Consider the following 27,818-nt stretch of genomic DNA (forward strand, 5'->3'; position numbering starts at 1 on the left):
TGTTGTGTTGTGACAGACAACTAAAAACATATTATATTAGTCGACATACAGACGAACATTATACTAAATACAGGGTGTTCCGTAACTTGATGGACATAGCTTAATAGCATATATACTTTAGACAAAACCTAATAGTTATGGGCATTATTAAATTTAATCAATAAAGTAAAGAAATTGTTGAGTAAAGTATTTTTATATTTTATAACTTAATATAATTTTTCTTCTCAAAATACTAGTAACTTTTTCGACCATACCAAGGATAGTTTCTACATCGGAAAGATCTTGCAGTATGGAACGTTCGGCATTAGCTTATGAAATAGTATGGTGCACTACAAGGGCAGAAAGTTTGAGATTACTGCACTGCAGGTATCTTGGAGCGCAGTTCAGGACTCTCAAATTTTCTGCCCGTATGATGTATACTATTTTTGTCAATGTCCCATATTTATGCTTTGCATTTAGTAAAAGTCCCCATATTTATTCCTTTGTTCCAAAGCATGAATGTCTGACTTCCTGCCTCTCAACAGAAGCAACAAGTGCGTACTTTGGGTAAAATTACCTTTTTCTGCCAAATGACGATGCAAATTAAAAACACTTTTTAGGAATTCATCGATCAGGAAATCGCTGCTGGTATTACCGCCCTGGCGCTCTTGTATTGTCATCACACTGGCGGTCAATAAATCAATATGGGCATATTCTTAATTTTTAAACGTAGCCATATCTTAAATTTTGTAAATTACAGCTTAAAAATAAAAAAGACAAATATAAACAATCCAGTGCCCACAATAATATACCAAAACAATGTCATGGCCAAACCAGATTAATTTACTATTACGTTAACTTCTCTGGACTGTTAGTATTCTGGGCATAATTATCCACATAGCAACCTGACTATTGAGTTTTAGACAAAAGAATATAATACACTTTCAACTTGAAAATGTCCAAAGAATAAGCACTCAAACGTCGCAATATTAGCTCAGTTGGTCAAGGCGTAACCAATTCCGTTCGCGGTATACTTATGGTAGCAGGTTCGATTCACAACCTGCGTCACAACAAAATTAATTAATAGTTGTGATGGGCTGGTGTAGTGCATGGTAAATCCATGAAGGAGGTGCACTCAGCTTCTGAAATTGAGGAGCTGATAAATGAAATTATCAGTGGAAAGGTGGTAAAACACATATATGGTATGACAATGGGCTCTATAGCCTATGTGTGTCCTTCGTGGACAGCCAATATAACCTAACCTAACCAAAGCTCTTAAGCTATGTCTATCGGATTAAGGGGCCACGCTGTATATCTGTGTTGTACCTGTATAGGTATATTATTATTTGTATGAGAGAGAAATTGAACAACATGCGACTATATTATTATAAAATTACACGTGCCTTGTACCTACAGGTCTATTTACTAGACTATCAACATCGAATAAAGAGAGTTCGTTAAATTCCCATTGTAAATTGTTCTCTGATAACAATACAATAAATATAAACATGAAGTACGAACGATCCGTTCGGTCCGCATTAACAACTTCCTAGTATAACAAATAACCGGCTAAAATCGTAGATATCTGTTTATAATAGAAAATTAAAATTTCTACTTGGTTCATATTATTAACAGGAAAATTTAAAATTTTGTGCTTATTTAAAACTATAAGTTTGTCTGATGTTAACACATTTTGATGCTATTCAATCGCGAAAATCCGATATGGATATCATTCGTAAGATGTAGAGCAAAAAAAGTACACAAACTTACTTCATAGAACACTAACTTAGAAATAAAATTTGATTTGATCCTAAGCTAGACTGGGGGTTCTTAGAAATTTAATAAATCCACTGCATGATGGAAAAAGCGAATTTCATTACAAAAAAAAATTATAAATTGGAAAAAAATAGTATGAACTTACGTCTTTAAAGCACACAGTTTAATTTAAAAATGATTAAGTAATAGCCTCAGGTACTATTGGTAGAGGTAATCCATGGTACATTTGGGTGTTATTCACGGTACATTATGACATTTTACCATAATTTTGGTTTTTATCAATAATTAGTTGCTTAATAATTAAAAAATATATTGAGAAATAAATATAAATTTTGATTCTAGGTACGACATCTTTCCTTATCTATCAAAATTAATTTTTTCGTACACCAATTAGTCAATTGATTATTCAATTGCAATGCTTTGTACACTGAAGTATAATTTCAAAGTATTTAATTTTATCTCTGTTTAAAGGTCAAATAATAAAAGTTAAAAATAAAATATCCTAACTAATAATGTAAATGAAAAAGTAATTCTGTCTGTCTGTCATATTTTCTCGCCTAAGTCGCTGAAAAAATGAATTTCGGTATAGAGATAGATTGGATAATGTCATAAGCAATTGGGGATGAAATTTTGAATGAAAAACTCAGTCATAGCTCTGATAAGAGTTATGTTTAGTATTAATAGGGACACTACATGTACCTAAGAATAGTTCCTTTTGTTGTTAATAGATGTCGCTACTGGAACAAAAACTGTTTTATTGTTTTTATTCAAATAAATTAAGTTACTTTTTATATTAAAAAACCGGTACAAATTCCTCCTTAACTTTTACAACATAATAAAAAATTCCTATATTTTAACATCCCTTACTGACTCGTTCAGCGAAACGGACGAGTAACGGCTAGTAATACACTAAAAATGATAATGTTTGTATATAAAAAAAGATGTCTTCCAGTCAATTTTGAATTATTTTGCAAGATAATGATCACTTTTACGATCCATCGTATGTTGACAATCACATTACTTGGAGCTAAATTGTAGACAAGTGGAAACTATTTCGAAAATATAATTAAACATTTTTGGTAAAATGGTATAATTTTATCAAATTAAATGATTTTTACTTGTTTCTTCTCGCTAGTGACATGATGCTGTTGTATTATTATAAATAATTAAATCATGAGTCGACTTTAAGTTAGGCTGAGGCTTCTAGGGAATTCAGTGAATTCACTACAAACAAAATGTTTTAATAAATTTTCATTACAAAAAAATTTAAAAAACTCTTACTTCAAATTACTTCAAACACTTCAAATCACTTCAAATCTATTGCGTACCGTACCTTATGGGTGCGGTACACCCCCTATAAGCAACGTTGTCTAACTATTTTTTCTTTTTGAATTTGTTTAATTGGCGTAATTTATGAAATTAAGAATTTTCTTTCCATGTATTTTAAGAAAAATCGATAAATTTCAAAATTTTGTTTTAGTAAATTTTTGTTTTAAGTTTTGAATAAAGATCATGAAAAAATGGTTGTAAATGGTCTAAATTAGAAACTGGATTGGATTTAAATAAGATAAGGAATGAGAAAATTCTCAGGTTTTTATATTAAAATTCTTTGAAAGTTGCTATCGAAAAATTAAGGGCTTATTAAATACGATAGAAGCTATTTGGGTCAGTTTCGTTTAAGTTACATAAAGTCAATTGTACGAAATATGTCGTTAGAATCGTTTAAAATAATATTCCTAATATCAATAATTAAAGAACTCTCTGTATTTGAGTAGTGTGATACATAATATTTAAGTCCACCCACATATTTTAATCAATATCATGAAAAATACCTACTTTGGATAAGTTGTTATTAAGTTAATTTTGATTGCATTTATATTTAAATGTTCACTGTTTCTGTAAACAAGGTAGTTTAACATAATTTAGGTGGATGTTTATTGCCAAGAGCTATTATTCAGTAGGATACATTCAATGGTTACAAAATTATTCTTCAAGTTTTAGTGTTATGGATTCAGGAAGGGCCAGTGGATCCCCCTGTCCGGATTATTGATATGTTCTTTTAGATAGTTAAATAGTATAATAGTATGATGGTAAAACTCTCAAAAATCTAAAAAATGGGAAAATGATAAAATTACCCTCTTCCCTGGTCGAAATCCTGGATCCTCCACTGGGATGAACGCTAGAAAAACAACCTAAATTCTCGCAGGCAAAGTAAAATTACAATATTTAAATATAAAACTGACAAATATAAAAATTATTATCCACACTAAAATCTATATATATATATATAAATGTTATGTTGATTTGTGTACGCATCAAAAACTCAAAAAGTTCTGCATCGACTCAGCGCAAATTTTTACGCCATATGCAACCCACTAAGAGGATGGTGTTTATCGCTTCCCCTCGGCGCAAGTGGGATATGGAGGGGGAACTGGGAATGAACAATCAATTATTTTCAAATATACCCAAGTAAGGTAACGAATAAAAGAGCATGACGTGTACATTACCTACATAACTACAACCCCCGACGCAAAGGGATATGAGAGTGGAATGGAAGTAGGGGTGAAAAATCCAAAATCTTTTATCGGGAAGTTATATAAAATTTACGAGCTGTCAGACTTCTCATTTATTTCCATACAATCATAATGTGCCATAGCGCAGCGTGAAATGGTACAGCTAGTTATTTATAAAAAACTTTTTCATTGTAAGAATAATTTATGACGCGATATTATCAACCGCAAAACTGTCTAGCAATTAAACTCCGACTCAATTCGAAATAAAGTTTTAGAGAAATTTCCTCAGCTCTTATACCAGTAGAAAGAGAACATAATCAAGCTTATTGCTTTTAGATTTGCTATTCCAGATTGAGGTATCAATAAATTTATACCAGTGAAAATTTAGTTTGTCACAAAGTTATAGTTCTTCTCTTCGGTGATTTTTTAATTTATAGTTTTAATATTTTACTACATTCCTGGTAAATCCCTAGTGGATTAAGTTGGTTAAGGCGAAACTAATTCCGTTCGCGGTATGCCTAGGGCTGGTGTAGTGCATGGTATATGCATGAAGAAGGTGCACTCAGACCCTGGAAATAATTGAGGAGCTGATAAATGATACTATCAGCGGAAAAGGTGGTAAAACAAATATATGGTATCAAAATGGGCTCTATAGCCTAAGTGTGTCCTTCGTGGACAGCCAACATAACCCAACCTTACTAACTTACCTTCTTGGAAACATTAAGTCAAATTTTTTGTATTTGTTGTTGGTTATTTCAATTCATTTTCTTCCGGTTGTTTGAATAACATGTAATTTTGTATATTTATTAAGAACCAATAACGAAATGACAACACGTTGTTTGAATGGTGGAGGAGCAGCGAAGCTATGTATATAGTAACTGTGTGAACTTTTACATTTCCATTTTGAAAAAAAAAATCCTATTTTGACTATCCTCTATAATACAGACGTATACACATCAAGCTAATCAATGCATGTTAAAAATAGTTTACTATTAATATTTTCATCTAATAATTAATTTAAAGAAATTTCCATGTAAAAAGAAACACAAACATATTGTATATAATATATTATATAAAATTTTTGTCATCTGTCAAATTGATGTAAAATCTTTTATATAACAAGCACACTTTTCCTAATAAGAAAATCCGATTACAACTGTATTCATGATGTCTATTTCATTACAATGTAGATACTAAACATATACATTCCTTCTAGTAGATAGAAACAGAAAGCGTAGAGCTTTTACATGAATGTAAAAAAAAAAGATTTCTTTAAATCATTTATTTCAAATGCTTTATTAAAGTGACTGACTGACATTGGCTTTATTTTCTCCATTTTAGCTTATTATTCAATTTAGAATATAATTTTTTTATGTGTTTTCTCATTATATTTGTTAAAAAATATTTACTTTTATTTAATAAAATTTAAATACTTAATAATTGGGGTTTGAATTTAACTGTGTTTTGGTTTAACCGTGTGTACCGCATATATATTCTCGTTATTTTTTGTAAAGCTTTAAAGATGAATGACAGACCAAAAGCTGAATTAAATTTTTCTTTCATTTTCTTTTGCCTTTAGGATACTGTAAGAAAATTTGGAGGACACAAGTTTATTTATTAACGAAAGAACAATTCATCTAAAGTAAATTTTAGATTTTTTTTATAAACTAATAACTTCTTTTTTTATTAATTATTAATTAAAATAGTAATATTTTTGAATAAATAAAACGATAGTGACGTATTTATCTCCGTTGAGGCTGTGGGCCAATCGGTTTCTATGGAAATTTGTGTTAAATATAGTAAAAGCCAGCTGAGAAACAAACCATTTATCATAATTTATGTTATCATTTCTCTTTTCTTTGTTTTTAAATTACGAGCTACAAAGAGTAATTTTATTAGGTCAAACGAACTGCAACAAAGTCAGAGGTAGAAAAGAAGTCAAGTGGATAGATAATATAAAAGCATGGACAAATTTAAATGTGGAAAATTTAATTACATATGCAAATGATAGAAATAGATGAAGGAAGGTGGTCTCCGACATTCCTTAAAAGGAATATGGAACACACAATCATTTCTCTATGCGATAGCGTTACGAGGGGTTGACGTCGTGACCGTTTGAATTTACAGTTTAGAAAAATTGCATGAAAAATTTAAAAAAAAATTGTTTTTTCATTTTTCATAATAATTTTTAGAATTTTTCATAATAATTTCTAAAAAAAGCATACAACTTCTCTATTGTTTTCAACATATTTGTCTTCTGTACATTATGTGTTTGTCTTCTGTACCATATGTGTTCCGCATTCTTATCCGAATCACTTCATAATTGGTACTCGGAAACATATGATTATTGTACCTGGTGTTGGGCAAAGTACAAAATTTTGAATTTTTTCCAAACAAAACTATTTTAGTATTTTTTCTTATTAGTATAAGGCAAAAAAGTACTCAAGTAAAAGTAGGTTTTTTCTTGTCCAGATGCTTAGTTTTCGAATTTAAAGAAAAATATGTTATTTTTTCAATCTCTATGATAATTCGCTAACGCAGCTCCTGCGCAACGGATTTTTTTAAAAATTAAAAAAAAAGTAATTACAAATAGGAAGAAAACATGAACGAGTTAAAACGTTTTTTGTTCATCATAAACAACAAAAAAGGTGATTTAAAAATTAGCCGAACAAAATGGTTGTATAACCAAATAAGTGTATGCTTTGTTTAATTTTAAATTATAAACATCAAAGTACTTTATAATTTATTTTAATTTAATAATAAATTAAAAGACACAGGAAGAAATAAAATTGTTTGTTTATCATTTTATTATTGTGTCATGATAATGACGATGATGATCGAAAGTGCGCATAATGTTTATAATGAAAATCTATAAACCAGTCATTATAGATTCAAGCATCTACGAACAAAACGCCGAATGAGATATTTTCCATTAAATTTCGAAAAGTTAAATATAATAAGTGAGTGCCAGAGTTATCAAAAAAACAAACTTTGATCGAGTAGATTCGTTAATGTGGAAAACAAAACTTACTTTTCTAGTCTTGGAGCACCAAATGGCTTTCATACCCAAAATAAACCTTGACCTGACTTTTCACAAATACTATATAATTTACAAGTGGGCAAAATAGAGCTGGATCCAACATGGGAAAATTCTTAAGAAGACTTGTTTAATCTGCAGTAACCGAAATTGAAACATTGACCCGGAAAAAATAGACCGACGAAAGTTTTATAGACCCTGAGTATTGTTGTTATTACGAGTTGGTTGGGTTTAGTTTTTCGACTATAAGAGGACTTGTTTGGGTTCTGAAGTTTTTACGCCTTGCGTTCAAAAATGATATATACTATTAAGTAGAGGAATTTTAAGCGTGTTTTTTTCCCGGGTCAATGAACATTTCGATTCAAATGTATATTGATATGGTAAGAATAACCACTGCCACCCGAAAAAAACGTTGAACAGTCAAAATAAAGAAAAGGCATTTTGGTGAATTCCATTTCATAATTCAATATTATTTTTACAAATCTTAGGGATAGTAAAAATGGATTAAAAACTGGAAGAATTGAGTATGGAAAAAACTTATCATAACGCGAATTTCTTCTTTATTCTCTGAAATTTGTAACTCCATTGTGTGAAGTGAACTTTACATTTTCGCAGTCTCAGTATGAAATGACATTTCAAGTGAAAAACATCGAAAGAGGAATCTTTCATTTTTAGACTTTGGAAATCTCTAAGAGAATAATGAAAGGAAAGTTCAAAATATAGGGTTACGGTAATTTGATAACTTGATTCAAAAACTATCGTTTTTTGAAATCTGAGGATTAGTTAAGTGAATCAAAAACAGCAAGCATTGAGTATATTTTATAACTATTTTCAGCATTATATAAGTCAGCATTAAATAATAATTAAAAAAGACAATTCTGAGAATTTTACCAATTGCATAACGAAACTGAATTATCGCAATATCCAACATATTAAATGTTCATAAACGCACATCGATCTGAAACAGGTTTTCTGACTAAAAGAAACAAATGATTGAAAAACCAAGAAAAATAGAAAAGAAGACATTTTGAAATATTTTTGTGTAATAAATCTTTTGTACGTATCGGAGCTACCCTAAGATTTTTACTGAAATCGATGGATCAAAATGGATTTTTTTTGAAGTTTTTTATTATCTTAATTATTTTATTTTGTGTTTTTTTTGTTAACATATTATTCGAAAATAGTTTAATAATATATTTATTGATTTTGAAATTTAATTATAATAAATCCAAGATAGAGATCTAAAAATATTAATCTAAAATTTCGATTTATTTGATTCATTTATCAGTAAATGTTTCGATAAGACAATTACTTCAGATATATTTCAGATATTTCAGTATTCGAAGCCTTATATGAAGACTTTAATAACTGGACTACATTTTACGTTTTATTAAACGAGAGAACGAAGAAAACGAATGGGTAATCAGAGAACTAATCATTTTATATTGTTTTTCACAAAAAAAAAAAAGTAAAAAAGTATAACATTCATAAATATCAAATAAAATTGAAGGTGCAGAATGGATTGAGGTAAAAAGATAGAGAGAGAGTAGATTGAGGTTGAAACAACGTTGGTAAAACGACAAAAGAGTTTCAAAATAAAATATAATATTACCTCAAGCACAAACAGTTCAATTTACTTGAAGCCAACTGAAAAATTCATATAAATTGAATAACTTTGTGTGTATGTAGTATATTATAGAAGAGGGGAGCGATGGATGATGAAGTTAGATGTTGGGAAATGTTATGGTTAAATAAAGTGAATGAATATTGTAAATATATACGATAAAAAGGGATATGTATAGATATTCACATATTTTTAGGAGTATGTTTCAAAAAAACTAAAATCTTATGATTTCGCGTCATCAAATTGCTATGAATGTAGCCACAAATATAACACCGTCACCTAGGAAACAACAACTTTATTCAGTCAAAAAAACGACCACCTATGTAATAATAATTAAAACTGTACAATTGACTATTAAATAAGTGATTATGATCTTTGGTTACTTCTGATTACTCTTCACAGATGGCGTTTTATTATTTGTTCTACTTTTTTATACAAATTATGAAATTTTAATTATTCATTCTATATAAATTTAAAAATTAATAAGAAATACAGTTATTCTATAGTTCCAATTTTTCACTTCCGCCGACAGTCCCAATGACTGACTATCTTTTTTTTATGTGTTAATTGTTTAGCTTGAAATTGTATGGGAATGGCATGAAAACATTACGAAAATAAAAGTTAGTAGTAGTTTAAGAAACACTCAATGATAATGATAATCCAATTAATACCAGTACAAAAATGCGTTAGCTTACTCTTCTTGACTAGTTTAGGAGTCGAATAACATATTTCTCATTGTGAATTTACATTTTTTTAAATCAGATGAAATTATCAAGTCTGATGATCAGATTTATTAAAATCATATAACCTTGATCGCAATTCCGAACAAAATGTGTTTTTTCAAAAAATATTTTGTTTAATCAATTAACCAATAATTTTGTTAAAGTTGTCGAAAGTTTAAGCCGAAACATTTAAGGATAATGACAACTTGGCTCGCTATCTTTGTCTCACATTCTTTAATACTAAGACTACCTTGTTAAAAATCTAAGTGGTGCAGTTTAAAAAAAGGAAAATATATTCTAAAAGTTCAGTAATGACCCGATTCGAATATCCTTAGTTTAAGGCAAGATTTTGAGCTACCTGATTTTTTTTTAACACGAATATTAGCCATATAAAAGAAACTTTGCATGAAATGTATATCAAATTATATTGAAGTTTTTATTTCCTATTTATAGAGGCATCTTCTTTATTGGAATTGTGAATGGAATTTAAAGATGAGAAGATATCACTCCATTTGGAAGCCAAATAATATCTACTCAGTAATTCGAACCATTTACATGATCGTATAAATGGATACTTAACAATGATTTTAGACGTTCCCTTTTACATGTAACACTATTTATTCACCCTTTTCATCGTTATACACTACTTCACCACTTTATAAGATGAAAAAAATATATGGAATATTATTTTATATAAATATATAAGGAAATAGGTTTTTCAAAAATATTTCTGATATATAAGTTTTTTATTTATTTATTTATTTGTAAACATATAATTGTATTAGAAAGAAAAAACAAAACATTGTAGATTATTAAATATGCCACCTTCTAAAGGGAACGAAGTACCAGCAAAATTTGTAACATTACCAATAAATTACTATAGTTAGACAAACCAATTCAAAAGACCTCGCTAATAATCAATTAAGTTTGTGATATTCATAAATTTTTTATTTTCAATCATTTTTATTTGTGCCCAGGGTAGACACTCCTGGAATTTTCGAGATATTCGTTATGTAATCTGTCCAAACTCGTGACTCGGGAGTTTTGGGGTCGCTGAATTTGAATATTTTGACAGAATCGGGCACCAGGTACCTGGTACCCGAGATACTCTGGGTACCTTTGAAATCACTTCTGTCGCAATACTCGTGCTCAACCAACCAAAAAACCTTCGTGTAACAAGTTTGGACCGATTATATAACGAATTTCCCAAATATTTCAGGATACGATGGGAATACCAGCGCACTAGGTACCTTGGAGACCAATTTTGATTGGATATTCGTGTTCAGTGGCCCCAAAATCCCGCGTGTAATAAAGTTTGAAATCATTTTCATCACTATTAACCGAATTATGAATTTCGTATATTTACTTACTGTTCTAATTTTTCGAGCTTCATTGCTTCGTTTCTGTGACTAATCATAGAGTTTACTATAACAGTGGTGACGGAGAGTAGACCGTTATTCTTTCTATTTGGTTAGATGAAAATGTGCAATGTGCGTTAATCCATTCAAGTGTATAGTCTGACCCCCATATGTTATGTGACATAATATGTTTATTTGGGAAAATTATTTAAAAATATCACTCAAGAGGAACTTCGACCTAATATAAATACTAAGAACAAGTTTCAAATGATTGTACCCACGTTTGGTTACATAATAAACATTTGGAATGCATATATTAGTTTATTGAAGTTATCTGATGTTTTTCGATATATTTTTTTTCGTTCAGATACAGTTTCATATTATTTATATAATACAATATTATAATAAATTTTTATCAAAATAATATAATTTTATATTTGATATAAACAATAATCATAAATAGTTCAAATAATAGTACCTAGTAGGTACCTAAACTAAACTTTGTATGAGAATTGACTGACTAAAAACATATTCTATTTTTTTTTTATATTTATTTTAGGTAAAAATCAAGAAAATTTTTATGCACACGCCATTCCTGTTCTTGTATTTTATTTTTATATTTTTTGAATAAATTTTTTATAATTCAATGAAATAGTTTATTTAATATGATTAAACGAACATTGTTCAGTTGATATTATATTTAAAGATTGTTTGTAGATTGAATCTGGTTTATTACACAGTAAACTGTTGGATGGAGTTTCTTACAGTGAAACATCTTATGCAATCTTCAAATACAACGCTATTTACATGTAGAAATATAGACGAATAACAGCTATCCACTCGCTTCGCTGGGCTATTTCAACTTAAAATAGTTTTCTAATGCGAAGACCTTATTTTTTGAACGCTCTGATATTGTAGCTGTTTGCAAGAAAACGGATATATGAGGACAGATAAACCATTATATGTTAAAAACAGACGAATTTTAATACAAACTTTCGTCCTATTATATTCATTTTTCGTATTTATTTCTTAACTTTAATCACAGGTCCGATCAATCCGTTATAATTACCAAGTATTTGAAATTATTCAATTTGAAGAAACTTGTTTATTTTCTTGAAAAATTAAAGGAAATCTTATCATCGTCGTCGTCGCCGGATACATTAAGATTTGAGTTAACTTATCACATTTTTTTAAAAGCACTTTTTATTCAGTGGTAAAAATAAACGCGTTCTATGTTATATAATTTTAAAATAAATAGAACATAGATTTGATAAAAAATAGATAATTGTGAAAATAATATTAAAGCGCATATATCCCACATCAGTTCAAGCGCTGAAATAAATAACAGAATAATACCCGTGTTTGGAACAGTTTTACTGTGATAAATGATTTTTTTTTGGTTCTATTTAATGTTTATATGACGACTTGATCATAAATCTGCTATATAATTTAGTTGACATTTTGATGTGAATTTAGAATAAGTGAACATAAAAAGCTCATATGTGGTCACGAACATACACCAAACACATATATTTTTATACTATGCGATCCTATACGAAACGTAGTTCAAAATATATACAGAATGTTCGTTTAAAACCAAATATTTTATACATTTGAACTAACATGGTTGATGTTAGATACTTGTAGTCTTTGTTATATTGTCGCCTGAAAACATGATTTTGTTCTTTAAAAAAAGGACAAAGACACTGAGAAGTAACCATCCTTTCTCGAAAGGCTCATCCTTAAATTAACTGAACTTATATAGAAAGCCCTGTTTTATTTATTAATAATAATAAACTTTATTGATATGCCAATTGACTAAGTAATACAGTGTTAAGATTGTATAACTTATACACAAAAAATGAAAATGAAACTAAAAGATAACACAGCGCACACAAAAAAAACATCATGAAACATATAAATAATAAAAATTTTAAACTAAATAGTACATCAGAAATAAATGAATAAAATGAAATCTGGTCACAAGTACAATGAGGCAGACTGAAATTGAAAGATATTGTGAGCGCTTGCTCAAGATGAAGCGTAAATATTTATATACTGCTTTAAGATCTACAATATTCTAAGCATCCAAAATCAATTTTGTATTATTGTATCCGCGACTGAACAGATTGTTCCATTCTTTTCCTACTATCCCATAGCAAGATGTTTGACCGTTTGAATTCCGTTAGACAGAACACAAACCCTTTCCCCGATTCGATTTTTTTTATTTTCCCAAGCAAACCTGTTCATTCTGACAATAACAATAGTTCATCTTACATCTCTGTCTGTTAAATTAAATTTATATGCATTGCTCCACCCTCATAGTGATCCAATTTTGAATACAAATCATAAGAAACTTTATTCCTCACATCCAACAGCATTTACTTCAGGAAGTTATTGTTTTCTGATCTCCTGATAATTATTATGAGCCACATTCGTCGCATTTAATCCCTAATTGAAATAATTTGTTCGTAATTATTGCGCTTGTTTCGTTTTAGCTATAATAATTTCTCTCTTTTCTAGTTGTTACAAATAAAGAGCCCCAAATATTGAAAGCTATAAACTACCTCAATTTTGTTACTTACAACCTGAACTTATATATCAATAACTAAACTTATATACCAATTTTCAACCTTTTAGTTCAGTTTTCCTTCTTGATGAACCGAAAAAAACATTTCTTGCTTGTATAAAAAATGAACTGGTAAGTTGTAAAATCCCTCCGAAAAGCTCATTCTCAACACTAACTCAATCTTTATACCCATTTTCAATCTTTTAGATATATTTTCCAGGGAGTTGTTTTCCAACATCGATCTACCTAGTACTTAACACTACATAGCGAATTACATACATTCCGTTTGTTTGAACAAAATGAGACCGCTAGGGATGCCCAAAAGTTGTGGATAACAAATATATAGACATAACCAATATCCAAAACCAAAAGAATTGTGTACATGCGGTCATGAAATGGATTAACAATTCACCCCTACTTTGTTGACAAAAAAATGTTGAACAATATGTATGTCTACGTAAATATCATAAATCGATTGTATACTTTATGCATTTTCTATTATTTAGATTTCATAATTTATAAATATCATATAAATATTATTATTGAAACAAACATCAAATTATATAAACGGAAAAAAAGAAAAAAACAATTTTTATATAAAATACAATGATTTGTTTGAAGTAGTCTTGTTAATAATATTTTATTAGATGTACATGCTTTGGAAAATAACTTCACAAATAGTTCAAATAAACTTTAACTTCATTTAAATTAACGATTTTTTTTCGATTATAGATATTTCGTTTTTTCGAATGCTATATTTAAATTCAATTGATTGATATAGACTTACAGCTTTTTATACGAAATGTTCTATCGTAGATCAACGGAATCAACGGAGAGGGATGTGGGTCAGTTATAAATATATATGATTTATATGCGCTCCATTCGTCCTCACCATTTGTCAAAGTCTTTGTCAATACCAGTTGGCGAAGAAAGGATATTCAAAGACTTTCAGATTTTTGAAAATGGACAATTGTATTGCCTATTTTTCTAACATGTTTCACGACCATAAGTCGTCGTTTCAACAAAGTCAAAGATAAAGAAGAAACATCAGAAAAACAGAACATAGAAGAATTTTGAAAATCAATCATCAAAGATAAGCACATAATAACTTTGTTTGTGTAAACCGAATCATAGTTGAAATCCTTTTCCACAGTAAGATTCATAATCTTGACGAATTTTTGTTGTTTTATAACCTTATTTCTTTGAACGAAAATATGAACATGGGGAATGTATTTCGGGACATTTATCATTACTATTCAACAAAAGTGCCATTAACTTAGGTCCTTCTTGAAGTTTGTTTTTATGTCACGTTTTTATCTAGAATCAAGGAGTATCATTTTTAAACCACCATAAACATTATAAATTAAAAATTTTGTATATTTTAAAAATGTTGCCATTACTAATAAGGTCGCCGAATAGAATTGAAAATGTCATGTAACAATGAAAATCTTTCTAAACGGAAGGTACAAAAATAGATAAATTAATTATAGTTGACTTTATAGAAATTAAAATATCAAGGATATTGATTTGAAATAACATGGTTTCTTGCTCCACAATAAACACGAAATACCAGTCATTCAAATTCTTTACTTCCAAAATCAATTTATTTATGCATTCCCTAAGAAAATAAACATTCCATAAGAAAATTAAATTCGTAGCGCAGAAGCTGTGTTAGCTAAGCGAATTCCCTCAGAGATTGAAAAAAAAACAACATATTTTTCTTAAAATGAAATAGAATTTTTTACTTTTTCAAGAATTTTTATTTCGAAAACTAAGCGTTTTAGAGAAAAAATCACTAGATTACAAGTTTGCTTAAAACTGATAAAAACAACAAAAATATTTTTTATTTTGAAAAAATTCAAAATTTTGTACTTTGCGCATCCCCGCACCCCTGGTTTGTCTGAATGATTTTCTCATTAAAGAACTGGACCTTTCAAATACCAAAACCATTCTTGACACCAAATTTTGTTTAAATCGGATCGATAAACATTTGAAGATATATTTCTAAATTTCCATCATCAGTACAAAAGCAATAACTCCATTTCCTTCGGAAATTCGCTTCTGAGTAAGTCGGATCGATGAAAATTTGCAAAAAACTTTTCTACAATTCCATCATCAGTACAAAAGCAATAGCTCCATTTTTTTCGGAAATTCGCTAATAAGTAAGTCGCATTTAAGAGTTGATACAGATATGATAGTTTAATAGAAATAATCAAGAGAAAAATTTAATAAATCTGCTCTGAAATTTTGAGACGCAGGTGTGGCTTCTACGTTATGAATGTACTTTCTACGTGTAAATGGTTCAATCCCCGACTTCAACACTGATGGAATTGGTAGCCTTATTGGATCACTAATATGTTGACGTTACTTTAGATGTGGAAAAAATATACTTGATAATTTTTAAAATTCTTGAGATTTTTTAGAGTTCGGATTTTTTCAATTTTGCAAATTTTTTTCTTCATCGAAATTAAATTAATAACTATTTCAATTGTGCCTCTGTTCAAAGTAACCCCAAAGGGCCCTTTAAAATATTCAAATATATAGTCATATAACTATTCAATCTTGTTTTATTATATTGTAGCAGTTTTTTGTGCCTAATTTAGTTGTACTTAAAAGAACAATAAATACCTATGTATACCTAAGGTTTTCTATTGATGAATAAAATAGTGTAATATTCTATTATTGTTATAATTTATGATAAACTTAAATTTAACGATGTTCCAGCATGGTATTTGCAGTTTCTATGTTAAAGCAATGGTACAATTTTTTTTCGACAGAATTTAACGAAAAATTAAATTTAAGAATTTAATAATGCTTACTATTAATTCCCAAAGTTTCAGAAATTTTGACCGTTTAAAATGGGAAATAATTATGCCAACGTCCCAATTTCGATCAATTTACGTCAAAATTAATATCTCGAAAGTGAAAATTAATTTCTAAATTTTTTTTTTAGAATTGTATTGTATAAACATTTTTTTCTACTTTTTCTTCAATATATAATAATATCATAAAAAATAGTTGGAGAGACCGGACATTTTACATGCTTTAAATGGGACATGACCCTCAAAATCGCGAACTTTGTCTTTAAATATCTCGCGATCTAAACGGTCAAAAATTATGAAATTTTAGGAATTCATAAATAAAGCTATTATAAACCCGAGAAAAAAAATTCGGTCAAATCTGTCGAAAAGTGATTTCATGCTGGTTCTACCTTAAAAAAAAAAAAAACTGTATATAAATGAAAATTAAATTAAAATATAAACAAATTATGAATAATAAAATTTGTTACAACAACGGAATTAAACAATTTTCATAATAATAATTTTATATAAGGAAATATTCATTCATTTGAAAATATTTACTTAGTATTGTTCGGTATGCTCTGTTATAAAAGCAACATAATTTTATTGCTACAATTCACGGCATTTTCAAATACTTATTATAAATATTTTTGTTCGTTATAATTTATTCTAATTTCTACAAATTGGTATTCAATTGTCTTTTGTTATTTTTAATCAAAAATAACAAATAATGTCTAGAAAAATTATCTAGTTAGGTTTTGTAAAATTGGGTTAGTAGGGCTTTATTTGTCTTTAGGAGAAACTTGGGCGTTTTTTTTTCTCTTCATATTTATAGAATTTGTAGATTTATAATCGTATTTCCTTTGAGTAATTAGAAAACATAAATTAAAGGATAAAGAAGCATCAAGATTATTCATTACTTCCAATTAAATATACTTCATAATCGAATTGGGGGGTCAATGATCTTGAGCATACTCATTTTCTTTGAAATGGTAGGAACAAAACATATTTAAAAGAGTTGTTTAATTAATAAAGACCATATCGATAGATAATAATGAAAACCTTGTCTAAAAATCTCAAAAAGATATATTTCTGGAAAATTTTGGATAAAAATTTAAATGCATTATTAGATAAAAATACCAGTTTCTTTTTTTTAACAAAAAATGGCATAAAAAACTTTTTGAGATACGAAGTTAAATTCTTAGCAGATGAATTATGGTGAAACAAATTTGTTTATTCATCTGCAGTAAAAAATAAAAGTTAGTTCAAATACAAAATTAGATCCACTTTTTTTTGTCAAGGCTGAATTTATATTTGTAACTTTCAAAACCTTCTGCCTTCTGTTAAAAGCCTATTAATATAATGAAAAGTAACCGTGCTTCCAATTTCGTTCTACAGTCCCATGCTTTATTAAAATACAAATTTCTAATTTTGTAATAGCAAAATCTGATATGTTTGAAGTCTTAATTATTGGTATTTTCGGAAGCATGTATGCCGGCAAGTTTGAAATCTAGGTAAACAAAAAGACATTTCAGTTTTGTAACTACTACACGAATAAATTACTCTATTGTAGTATATAAGCCTTCTTTCCTCTGCTCTCAATCTAAAAATCCGTCATAAAATTACAAATCCGTAAAATACCAATTTTTGAAATTAAGACAAAAGTTGAACGATTTAGTTTTAAACCTCAGCATAAAAACTGCCTTTTTAACTATGTTGATATTAAGATTGCATCGTAAATATAATACAATTTTGCATACTAAACATTTTAATGAGGTTAATTAATTTGGCCTGAGTTATTCACGAGATGAGATTTGCTTTGCTTGTTCAGTGCTATTAATGTATAAAATGCTTGTTTTAGTTATTTAAAATCCACTCTTAAAAGAGCTTTTCTTCTCTTTCGGAAGAAAACGACTAAATTTTTAAGAAATAACATAAGTGAAAAAATTTTACATAAAAATAATGTTTTTATTTGAAATATAAAATTTTTTTTTATCAAATAATCTTTTCACATAAATATTTTCACTCATCAATTTAATATTTCTCAACGAAAAGATATTTTTTCATTACACAAACTCGAATTTTTTTATGGTAAAAGATAAAAGTGTTTGCATTCAATCGTTGAAAATTTACGAGAATAACGAAGTGAAAATAAATATATATATATATATATATCTCGTATATAAATAAAATATATCAGAGCATATAAATATATATATTTTGAATTTATTTATAATATACGGATAATATAAATTCAAATTTGGTACTGTATTTGTAAAATCTCTTGATAAGCTTTTCATACATTTATTATAAACTATTGAAATTCGTATAAATTTGGAAAAAATTGTGAAGTATTTTATTCATGAGAAAGTTTAAGTTCCAATAATAGAGAATATTCCAATAATTTTACTAATTTATCTATCTTTAATTTTGCAAATTTTTATTTTCTCTGGATAATTATAAATGGATAATATTTCTATTTTTTAGAAAGTATATGCAGGGTGTTAAAAAAGTACCAGACTAGCAGGAATAATTTTAAACGTCTAGTCCAGGCATGGGCCAGTTATTTTAAGTCGAGGTCACCATTGTTATAATTTTATTGTGTGTCATAAACTTCATTGTGTGTCTCTTTAATCAAGTCCGCATTGCTCATAGAGGAGGAAGTGAGACGGGTAGGACTCTTCTACCTATCTCTGTTTCTCTACTAGTAATGAGATAGAAGTAAAATAGTAATGAGGTAGAAAAAAAAATGTTGTCTCTCTGTCTTACTCGTATTTAAGGTTGCCACTGTCTTACTCGTATGTTAAGTTAGGAGTCCGAGGGACTTCTGTAAGTCACGTTTGCCCATCACTCTTGTCAGTTTTCAAAAAATGCAACAAAAACATTTTCTCCTTTATGCAAATTTCTAACGTTACGGTTATTTATGCATAGTTCTACCATTAAATATTTTATTGTGCATAAAAGATATTTAAATAAGATTTTGCTTCGGTAAATGTAATATTGTCACCTCACAGCTAACGTTGGTGAAACTGAAACGCAAGTTTTCATAATTTAAACTTACAAATTCATATAAGTACTACCGGAGTACTTTTCTTCAGGATTCTTTTTAAATATCCTGAAGAATCTATGGTATATACTTCTGTAATAGATCTGCGGCGATTAAAATACAGTTGTCGGTAAAATTACAATCTGAACTTAATTTTAAACAACGGTTAGAATAACTACAGACTTAAAATAAGGGACTATCGTTCACAATTGGCGTAAAATAATAAAATAAATTTACATTATTATTAATAAATAAAAAAAAATCGAAAAAATAAAAATAAAAATTGAATTATAATAAAGTAAAAGAAAAAAAAAAGGTAATATACACATATACGATTACTAACCTGAACACGAACTTCCGGTAAATTGACTTTCATTGCTAATTCCTCCCTACTATAAACATCCGGATAATGTGACTTTTCGAATGCGCGCTCCAATTCATGTAATTGATATGTTGTGAATGTGGTGCGGTTACGTCTATGCTTCTTTTTACAATCACCCGAACCACCGCCAGATCCTTCAAGGCTACCAGAACTTCCAGGTGCTGCACCAGATTCAGCTGATTCATCTTCACTGCCACTTTTATCGTGTAAATCTTGTCTATGTATTGAATATCTGAGATCTGTTACACCGTCATTTGAATTGCAACTACCTTCACCTAAAACAAAAGTACAAAACATTGGCGGTAAATTCCTTTATTTGAATGAAAAGAACGGTTTGTTTTTAAAAAAAAAAAATGTTGTGAATATGTTTGGTGTTTTTTGTTTTAAGCCAATTTATTGTTTCATTTGAAATAATTTTGAATACAAGAGTGGCAAATCGGTATAGTAAATAAATGTATAGGCTTACACAAGGCGTAAACGATATCATTGAGGGAAAGCAAAGTTCCGCTTAAGGATCATTTGATTTCAAAATTCGATTCAAAGATATTTTTTATTAAATTTTTAATGAGTGATAAATGTACTTCTATTTCATTTGCATTTTTGCATATAGTTTTCTTTATACTTAAAAGATTAGCCTAATCAATATGGCTATTAACTAACTCATGATTGTTTGATCCTTATTAGATCCTTTGAAGATTATTAGATCCTTATTTATTAAATACATTTTTCGCACAATATCAGTTCAATTAAATTAATAAATGAGAGCTGTAGAAAATCTGTTCACGTTTCAACAAATATAATTATTGTTATTTTGCCAAGGATCATTTTCGGACATCATTTCTAAAGCATCGTTTTCAAATTGTGTACCTATTTAAAAAAAAAAAAAACATGTAATGTTTTTAAAATAAAATAAGGTTACTTTGACGAGCACACGCAACTATGCTTCTAATATAAAGTATATTTAATAGGAAAGATAAATTAATTTATTTATACAGATAAAAAGTGTTTAAAAACGAGTAAAGTTTTAACAATTTTAATGTTTTGCTATTATATACTTATTATTATTATAGCTGTTGTTCAAAACTTTTCAGAGCTTCAGCTTACATACACATATACCTATACATTATTTTCTGTTTTAACTAAATTAACAACTTATGTCACATACATGTCGTGGGCAGTTCCTAAAATTTAGGAAATTAGTTTTATTAAAAAATTCCAAAATTTTTAATTGTATAATAAGAACTAGTTATAAATAGGTACAACAAACGTACCTAATCATGATTAAAGTTAGGTAAGCCACTCAATCTATTGCAACTGAGTCGGGTACATGAAAGAAAAATAGAACAAATTTTAGTCAATTTCCACATATCTAGTGGATGAAGTACTGAAAATTCCTCTTCGGTATTTTTGGAACTATGTTCCTTATCTCACGTTAAATCGTTCTGATTTGTTTGCTGGTTGGGAGGTAATCGATCGTTTATCAATCGATTCAGCTTGCAAAAGTAAGCGTTACATTTAATTTTAATGTAAAAAGTACGAAGGGGATGTAGTTCCTACCGGGTGTCCCACGACACCTCTCCTTCTTTTCTGTTTTGATGGCGGAACCCGCTACTCGAGGCATATCGCATAAGCAATTGAATACACTTAAACTAGAGGAGTCACATTGGCTGTTGTATATATTTTAATCAAATACCAATTGAGTATACATTAAAGAACACACAGTTTAATTCAAATAAATATTATAAAACTATTTTTAAGACTTTTAGTAGTTGTCTAGTTTATAATAATTTTGTAAGTAGATAAACATATAAAAATAATAATAACACAATGATTTAGTATTTAGATAATCATTAGAATGTTATAATATATATTTACTTAATTTGAAACAAAGTAAAACATTTTCATTTAATCATCTTGTCATAATTAGATTTTCTTGTTTTATATGAATAAAAACTTTTATTTTATCAAAAACTATTTAATTATATAAAGTTTATTTTTTTTTTATATTATATCTAACTAAGTGTATTATTTATAGTTTTGTTTTATTTGATTTATTTTATTATTAAGGTTATATATATATTGAGTAATTGGAGATATTTAAAGTGAGTTAATGATTTTATAGGATTGTCATTCAGCTTTAAACTTTAATTGATTTTAACTATCTATAAAGTTACCCTAAATTGTGAAAGATGATTAATTCAGAACACACAAAAAACTGAAAAATTCGTTCTGCTTTTGGACAAGATTTACAAATTTATGATATTGTTTGTTTTTCGGTTAGTTCTCGTTAAGCTAGTCAGTGGGTTACTAGCAATTGTATCATATAATAATGTTATATTTTAACGAATAGCAAATTATAAGCTGCGTGCAGAATCAAATTTAGCGGCACACGTGGTAATATTTGTAATTTTTATGTCTTTTTATTAAAACATCTCTTGTGTAATGACATTGCCTATATTTTTAAATAATGGGAAATATTATTACTTAAATGATAAAAAAAAATTGTGTGAAAACTTATACGCATCAAAAGTTATAGAAATTTACCAATATTTCCGTCCACAGCGCTAAAAGGAATCTTGAATTATGGTAGTGTGGAAAAGAAGGAAGGCCAGTATAATAATACAGTACGAAATGAATCCGTATCACAATCGCTTTTTGTGTAATTTCTCCCATCACTATTTTTTTGCCAAAATCCTTCGATGTACATCCCTGATTGAAATAACGTAGCTAAAGAATGTTGTCAGGTAGCTATAGATAAATTACTAGGAGGTAGAAGGGCTAAGTATAAACGCAAACGTTGTCGCTACGATAAACTCGAAGCATTAATGCATGGTTTTTTGCGATTGCTTTACTTCGAACTATTTTCGATTTCGAAACTGAGCAGAAATTGAAGCATTCTAATAATATCCGACGGTAAAAAGGGTCGTGGAAATTTACAATTAACATTCGTGTACCACTTAAAGCAGATTTTGAGTCTAAACAATAAAATCAATTATCTTTAGAATAATATTATCAGAGTCTTAGATAGATATAAGGCTTCTGAAGGCGGCCCTTTATTTGATTTACGGAAAATTAGTTTTAGTTTTCATTCAAGGAGCAAGTATATTATCTTATCCATTTAACAGTTCAACTTCTTCAATTCCACAAACAAATGTAAGGTAGATATATGATAATGCAAAAATTTATTAGTATAAACTATACCATTATTTTAAAATCCAATTAAACGTTGAATTTTCTTGAATACACACACGAAATATGACACTATAATTTTAGGTTACTTAAAAATAATTTATGAAACACGCTCGATAATATTTCACATAGTTTATAATAATAATAATGAGTGTATTTTTTATTATTTTATTTGTGTGTATGGTGAGATTGGTGTGGGTAAGGTAGATTCTTAACTTAACTGTATGATAATAAAATACACTTATTTTTTAAGGGTTAATTTTGGTATAGATTGTACAATTTGATAATGTATTTGATTAAATATTTCTGTATAATAATTATTGTTTTGATAAATTGAATACAATACAAATAATTAGGCTTATTTGTATTTTAACATTTTTTTTAGTTTTTGAAAACGTAAAAACATTTTTTATAACTTTAAGTGAATATATTTAAATATTGAAATTATAATAATTACTTTATATATACAGAATTAGTCCAGTCATTATAGTAAGTTCACTTCGGAATTCGAGATACCCAGCTGTAAGTCTGTAAATAGTTGTATATTGACACCCTCAAAGTTGTCTCAAAACCTACATATGGTAGGGTGTAAGCAACTATTAAATTTCAAGGTCAAAGGTCACAAAAATCGGTTTTTTGCGCTTTTTTTGGAAATATCTCATTTCCTATGGGTTTTTTGATATTTGTATTTATTATCAATATTGTAGAATACAAAATTCTCTACAAATTTTGTTTAAAAAAATTTTTTATACGGTGAACCGTTTTCGAGATAGAGGGCGGAGAGCGCGCGGTCACCGCATCACTTCAGGTCAACCGGTGCCTCCGGTCGAAAACGCGCCATATATAGTTGATGAACTATCAATAAATCAATGATTATAAATATTTGTCAATTTTTATTAACTATTATATTATATTTTATCATTTTCTTCATGCATTAAATCTATATCTATTCAATAATACTGATAACCGTTTACTAAAATTAAAAAATAATTAAGAGAAAAACTTCTTCTTATCAAATCGAAATAACAAAGATAAGTTCATTAATATGTTAATTGAAAAATTACAAGCTGCAAATATTACTACAAAACAAGCCAGAGATGATGCGGATGTTCTTATTGTTGAAACTGCAATTGAAGAATCAAAGTCTAAAAAAATGTAAGAAGTTATTAATATTAATTAGGTTAAAATTCAAATATAATTCTTATATTTTCATTAACAATTCTGCAATTACATGGGCAGGTAAGTGTTGTTAAATAAATTAATACTGAATAAAAAGTGGATAAGTTAGGAAAAAAATGATAAAATATAATATAATAGTTAATAAAAATTGACAAATATTTATAATCATTGATTTATTGATAGTTCATCAACTATATATGGCGCGTTTTCGACCGGAGGCACCAGTTGACCTGAAGTGATGCGGTGACCGCGCGCTCTCCGCCCTCTATCTCGAAAACGGTTCACCGTATAAAAAATTTTTTTAAACAAAATTTGTAGAGAATTTTGTATTCTACAATATTGATAATAAATACAAATAGCAAAAAACCCATAGGAAATGAGATATTTCCAAAAAAAGCGCAAAAAACCGATTTTTGTGACCTTTGACCTTGAAATTTAATAGTTGCTTACACCCTACCATATGTAGGTTTTGAGAAAACTTTAAGGGTGTCAATATACAACTATTTACAGACTTACAGCTGGGTATCTCGAATTCCGAGATTCTTACCTAATTTAAGCTTAAATGACTGGACCAAATGTGGTTTTTTGTCATTGTATTGTATAAAAGGTGCAGTTTCGTTACAAAAAAATATACCGTGTTCATTAACCCTACGTGTACGAGTTACACAAATTAAAACTATCGGGATAATTTTGATACCAGTAAAATTTTTTGTACTAAACTTAAAAATTAAAAAAATTAACCCATTTGTTTCCTCAATTTCCTCAAAAACTTTCTATAAAGTAAAAGAACATACCAGACTGTAGTTCCAGTAGCACGGTCAACCTAGAATGAGAAAAAATGATACATGTTCTAAGTCTGTCATGACCGTTCTAACACGAGGAGCTTAATTTTTTACCGTACTATTTCTTCTTCCAAAAGTGTCCATATACTTTTGGGATTTTGTAATAGTTGTTGTTGGAGTCAATGACTTTATTGTTTATTGTCCTATATTTCTTACAGTTGCTTAAATATAAAGTGGTTGGTCGCCATATGTATTTGCCAAGAAAACATGATTGGTGATGTAGTGACAAAGAAGTAAATGGATATCTCATTGATACATTTATAAAAAGTTAAAAAGTTTGTTGCACGAACATTCTAACAGAAAAAATAGTATGACAGAATATAGAATGCCACTTTGAAACTAGAGATATTTCTAGATACTGCAAAATAGATCATCTTCATAACTTGTACAAGGCAGAAAAAATTACAGTACTGTCCTTATAAAAGAACAAACAACTTGTGTTTGAAACATTTTTCCATTACCACATTTGAAGACAACTGAAAGAATAATCGTGTTATTTATTTTATATAATACTGTTTCTTACAAAAGTTGTTTTTCGTAGACTTTCAGTTCACACAAAGGAGTCATAATTATTTCCATATATTATATAGTAACTTATTTTTATTTATCTATGTCAACAATTTAGAAAAGAAATTCCTTTAAAAGCGAGTAGACTTTTAATTGTATGCATGACTTGATCTATAATCCACAATATAATTGAGCATACTTTGTAATTTATATAACTAGCAACAACTTTATTATAAAATTATGGCATTTTAATCATTTTCATGCAAATTTCATCTAAATAAAATTTTCATACTTATTAACATAATTTAAAAGTATATTTTGGTCAATGTTGTGAAAAATATGACATGCAAGCTTATGACTTTAGTGCGTGATCTAAATTGTAAATCAATTATCCCAAAGAATATTAGATTATCCTTAATACTATTGTGTTTAATTCCGTTTGTGAGTTTATTAATTGTAGGCCAGGGTAATTAAAATTACCGTCTCGGAGCTTAAAAAAGTTACTTATCCATATTATTCAGTTGTGCAAAATTCACCAATCATTCTGTCCATCAAGGCTCATTACATGCGGAAAGAACTCCACTTCCATTAGCAAATACTTAAAATGATATGTTCGAGCCGAAGTAGGCGAACTAAGCGGAGTTCCCATTGAAAATTCCACGATCCATTTGATTTAATTTATAGTTCTTCGATTTGTATATATTTCTGTGACCTTAATAGGGTTTCTTTACTTGATAGAACAACGCAATTGATAACACAATATGTGCAAAAAAGATAAGAAGTTTCTTTGATTTTTTTTAACATAATCAGTAGATTGAAACTGTCCATTAAAATCATAAATTTGAGCATCCATAAATTTAGACATTAGAAATACTTAAAACTTGAGTTATCTTCATATCAATCTGCCAGAAAAGTTGGATAATAAGAAGAAACTCTGGACTTATTTTCATGTTTTTCTTAGAATTAGAAAGGAATCATTTTCATTGAAACTTTAGGCAAATTCAGTACGTCATAATTTAGAATTTTGAAGAAAAGAAGTTTAAAAACTGTTCTTCGTTAAAGATGTTATTTAACTTTCTTTGATCGTCAGACAAAACAATAAATACTGAATCAACTTTCCCAGAATATATGAATGAATACAGTTCAGTAAAAAGCTCACATTCAGTCGCGTGAATATAATAAGAAACTCTTCTTTGAAAATGCTTGCATATTCTCAAATAATACCAGACATTACTTTAGGTAATATCTAGAAATTTAAATTAATAATAATATATTATTATTTGGGAGAGTTTATGTAAATATTTTCAATTATTTACGGAAGTCTAAATTTCTATTATTTCCTACATAAATCATGTTTTTAAAATAGGTAGGTAATGTGAAATTTTTTCACTATTCACAATACAAAGGTGTTTATACATAAATATAACAGTTTTACTAATGATTATTATTTTTTTTATGAATAAATTAATTTTAAACATTCGTCATAATACAAATCATAATATATTCTCTAAAGTGTTTTAAACAAATCAAAATATGAAATCGAGAAATCAAACCTGCTAAGTACCCATTATTTTAGGGTTCTGTTTGGTTCAGTTTGAAATTATTTTTTGTCATCATTTCTTCATAAACCAGTGTCCCTGACCCGAGAAATGGATCGGAACTCCTATCATGAACACACGTTCATGTTAACTAATAACGATTTTAAATTAGCGTCTTTTATCTCAATAAAAAACTGAAAGTGCTTGACAAATTGCACATGGGCAATTTATTTAACTTTAAAACTGATTCGAAAATGGGCCGATTTATGAAAGGTGTTTGAATATGGGCTTATGAATCATGCCAGAGAAGAGAAATTTATAATAATTGCACGCAAAGGATAATAATATTGCGATTCCAACAAATCAAAGTCTAAAAATATTAAACTCTTCGAAGACCCCAGAGTCTCTATACATTGTTGAAGGCCATCAAAATAAAAATCTATAAATATCTGATTATACTTAATATAGTTATTATTTACTTGGGCATTAACAGCAAAATGATCTACAGGTAATATATTTTTTATTTTTGATTTTACTTTGTAGTTATCAACGTTAATATTCAGATTTTTTAAATAATGGCTATGGGAGCTTAGAAGCTTATTTCGAACTTTAAAATAAACTCTAACCGTTTGTATTTTTTTGTATAGAACTATACTGAACCCTTATCACCAAATGGACATTAATGAAAACACGTTATAGAAAACGCTAATTATATATAACGATTGATTCTATAGGTATATAAAATGTACCCTCTAT

At 28.3% G+C, this 27,818-nt stretch overlaps 1 protein-coding gene across 1 annotated transcript in view; it reads right to left on the reverse strand.

Annotated features, from left to right (window-relative positions):
• LOC123298744 (retinal homeobox protein Rx1-like) overlaps positions 1-27,818 on the reverse strand; it is a 105,120-nt gene that overhangs the window by 59,345 nt on the left and 17,957 nt on the right. The window contains exon 2 of the mRNA XM_044880838.1: positions 19,769-20,082. Coding sequence (XP_044736773.1) covers positions 19,769-20,082 — 314 coding nt within the window. The remainder of the gene's footprint in view (positions 1-19,768; positions 20,083-27,818) is intronic.

Source organism: Chrysoperla carnea, chromosome 4, assembly GCF_905475395.1.
Source record: "Chrysoperla carnea chromosome 4, inChrCarn1.1, whole genome shotgun sequence".
Lineage (NCBI taxonomy): Eukaryota > Metazoa > Arthropoda > Insecta > Neuroptera > Chrysopidae > Chrysoperla > Chrysoperla carnea.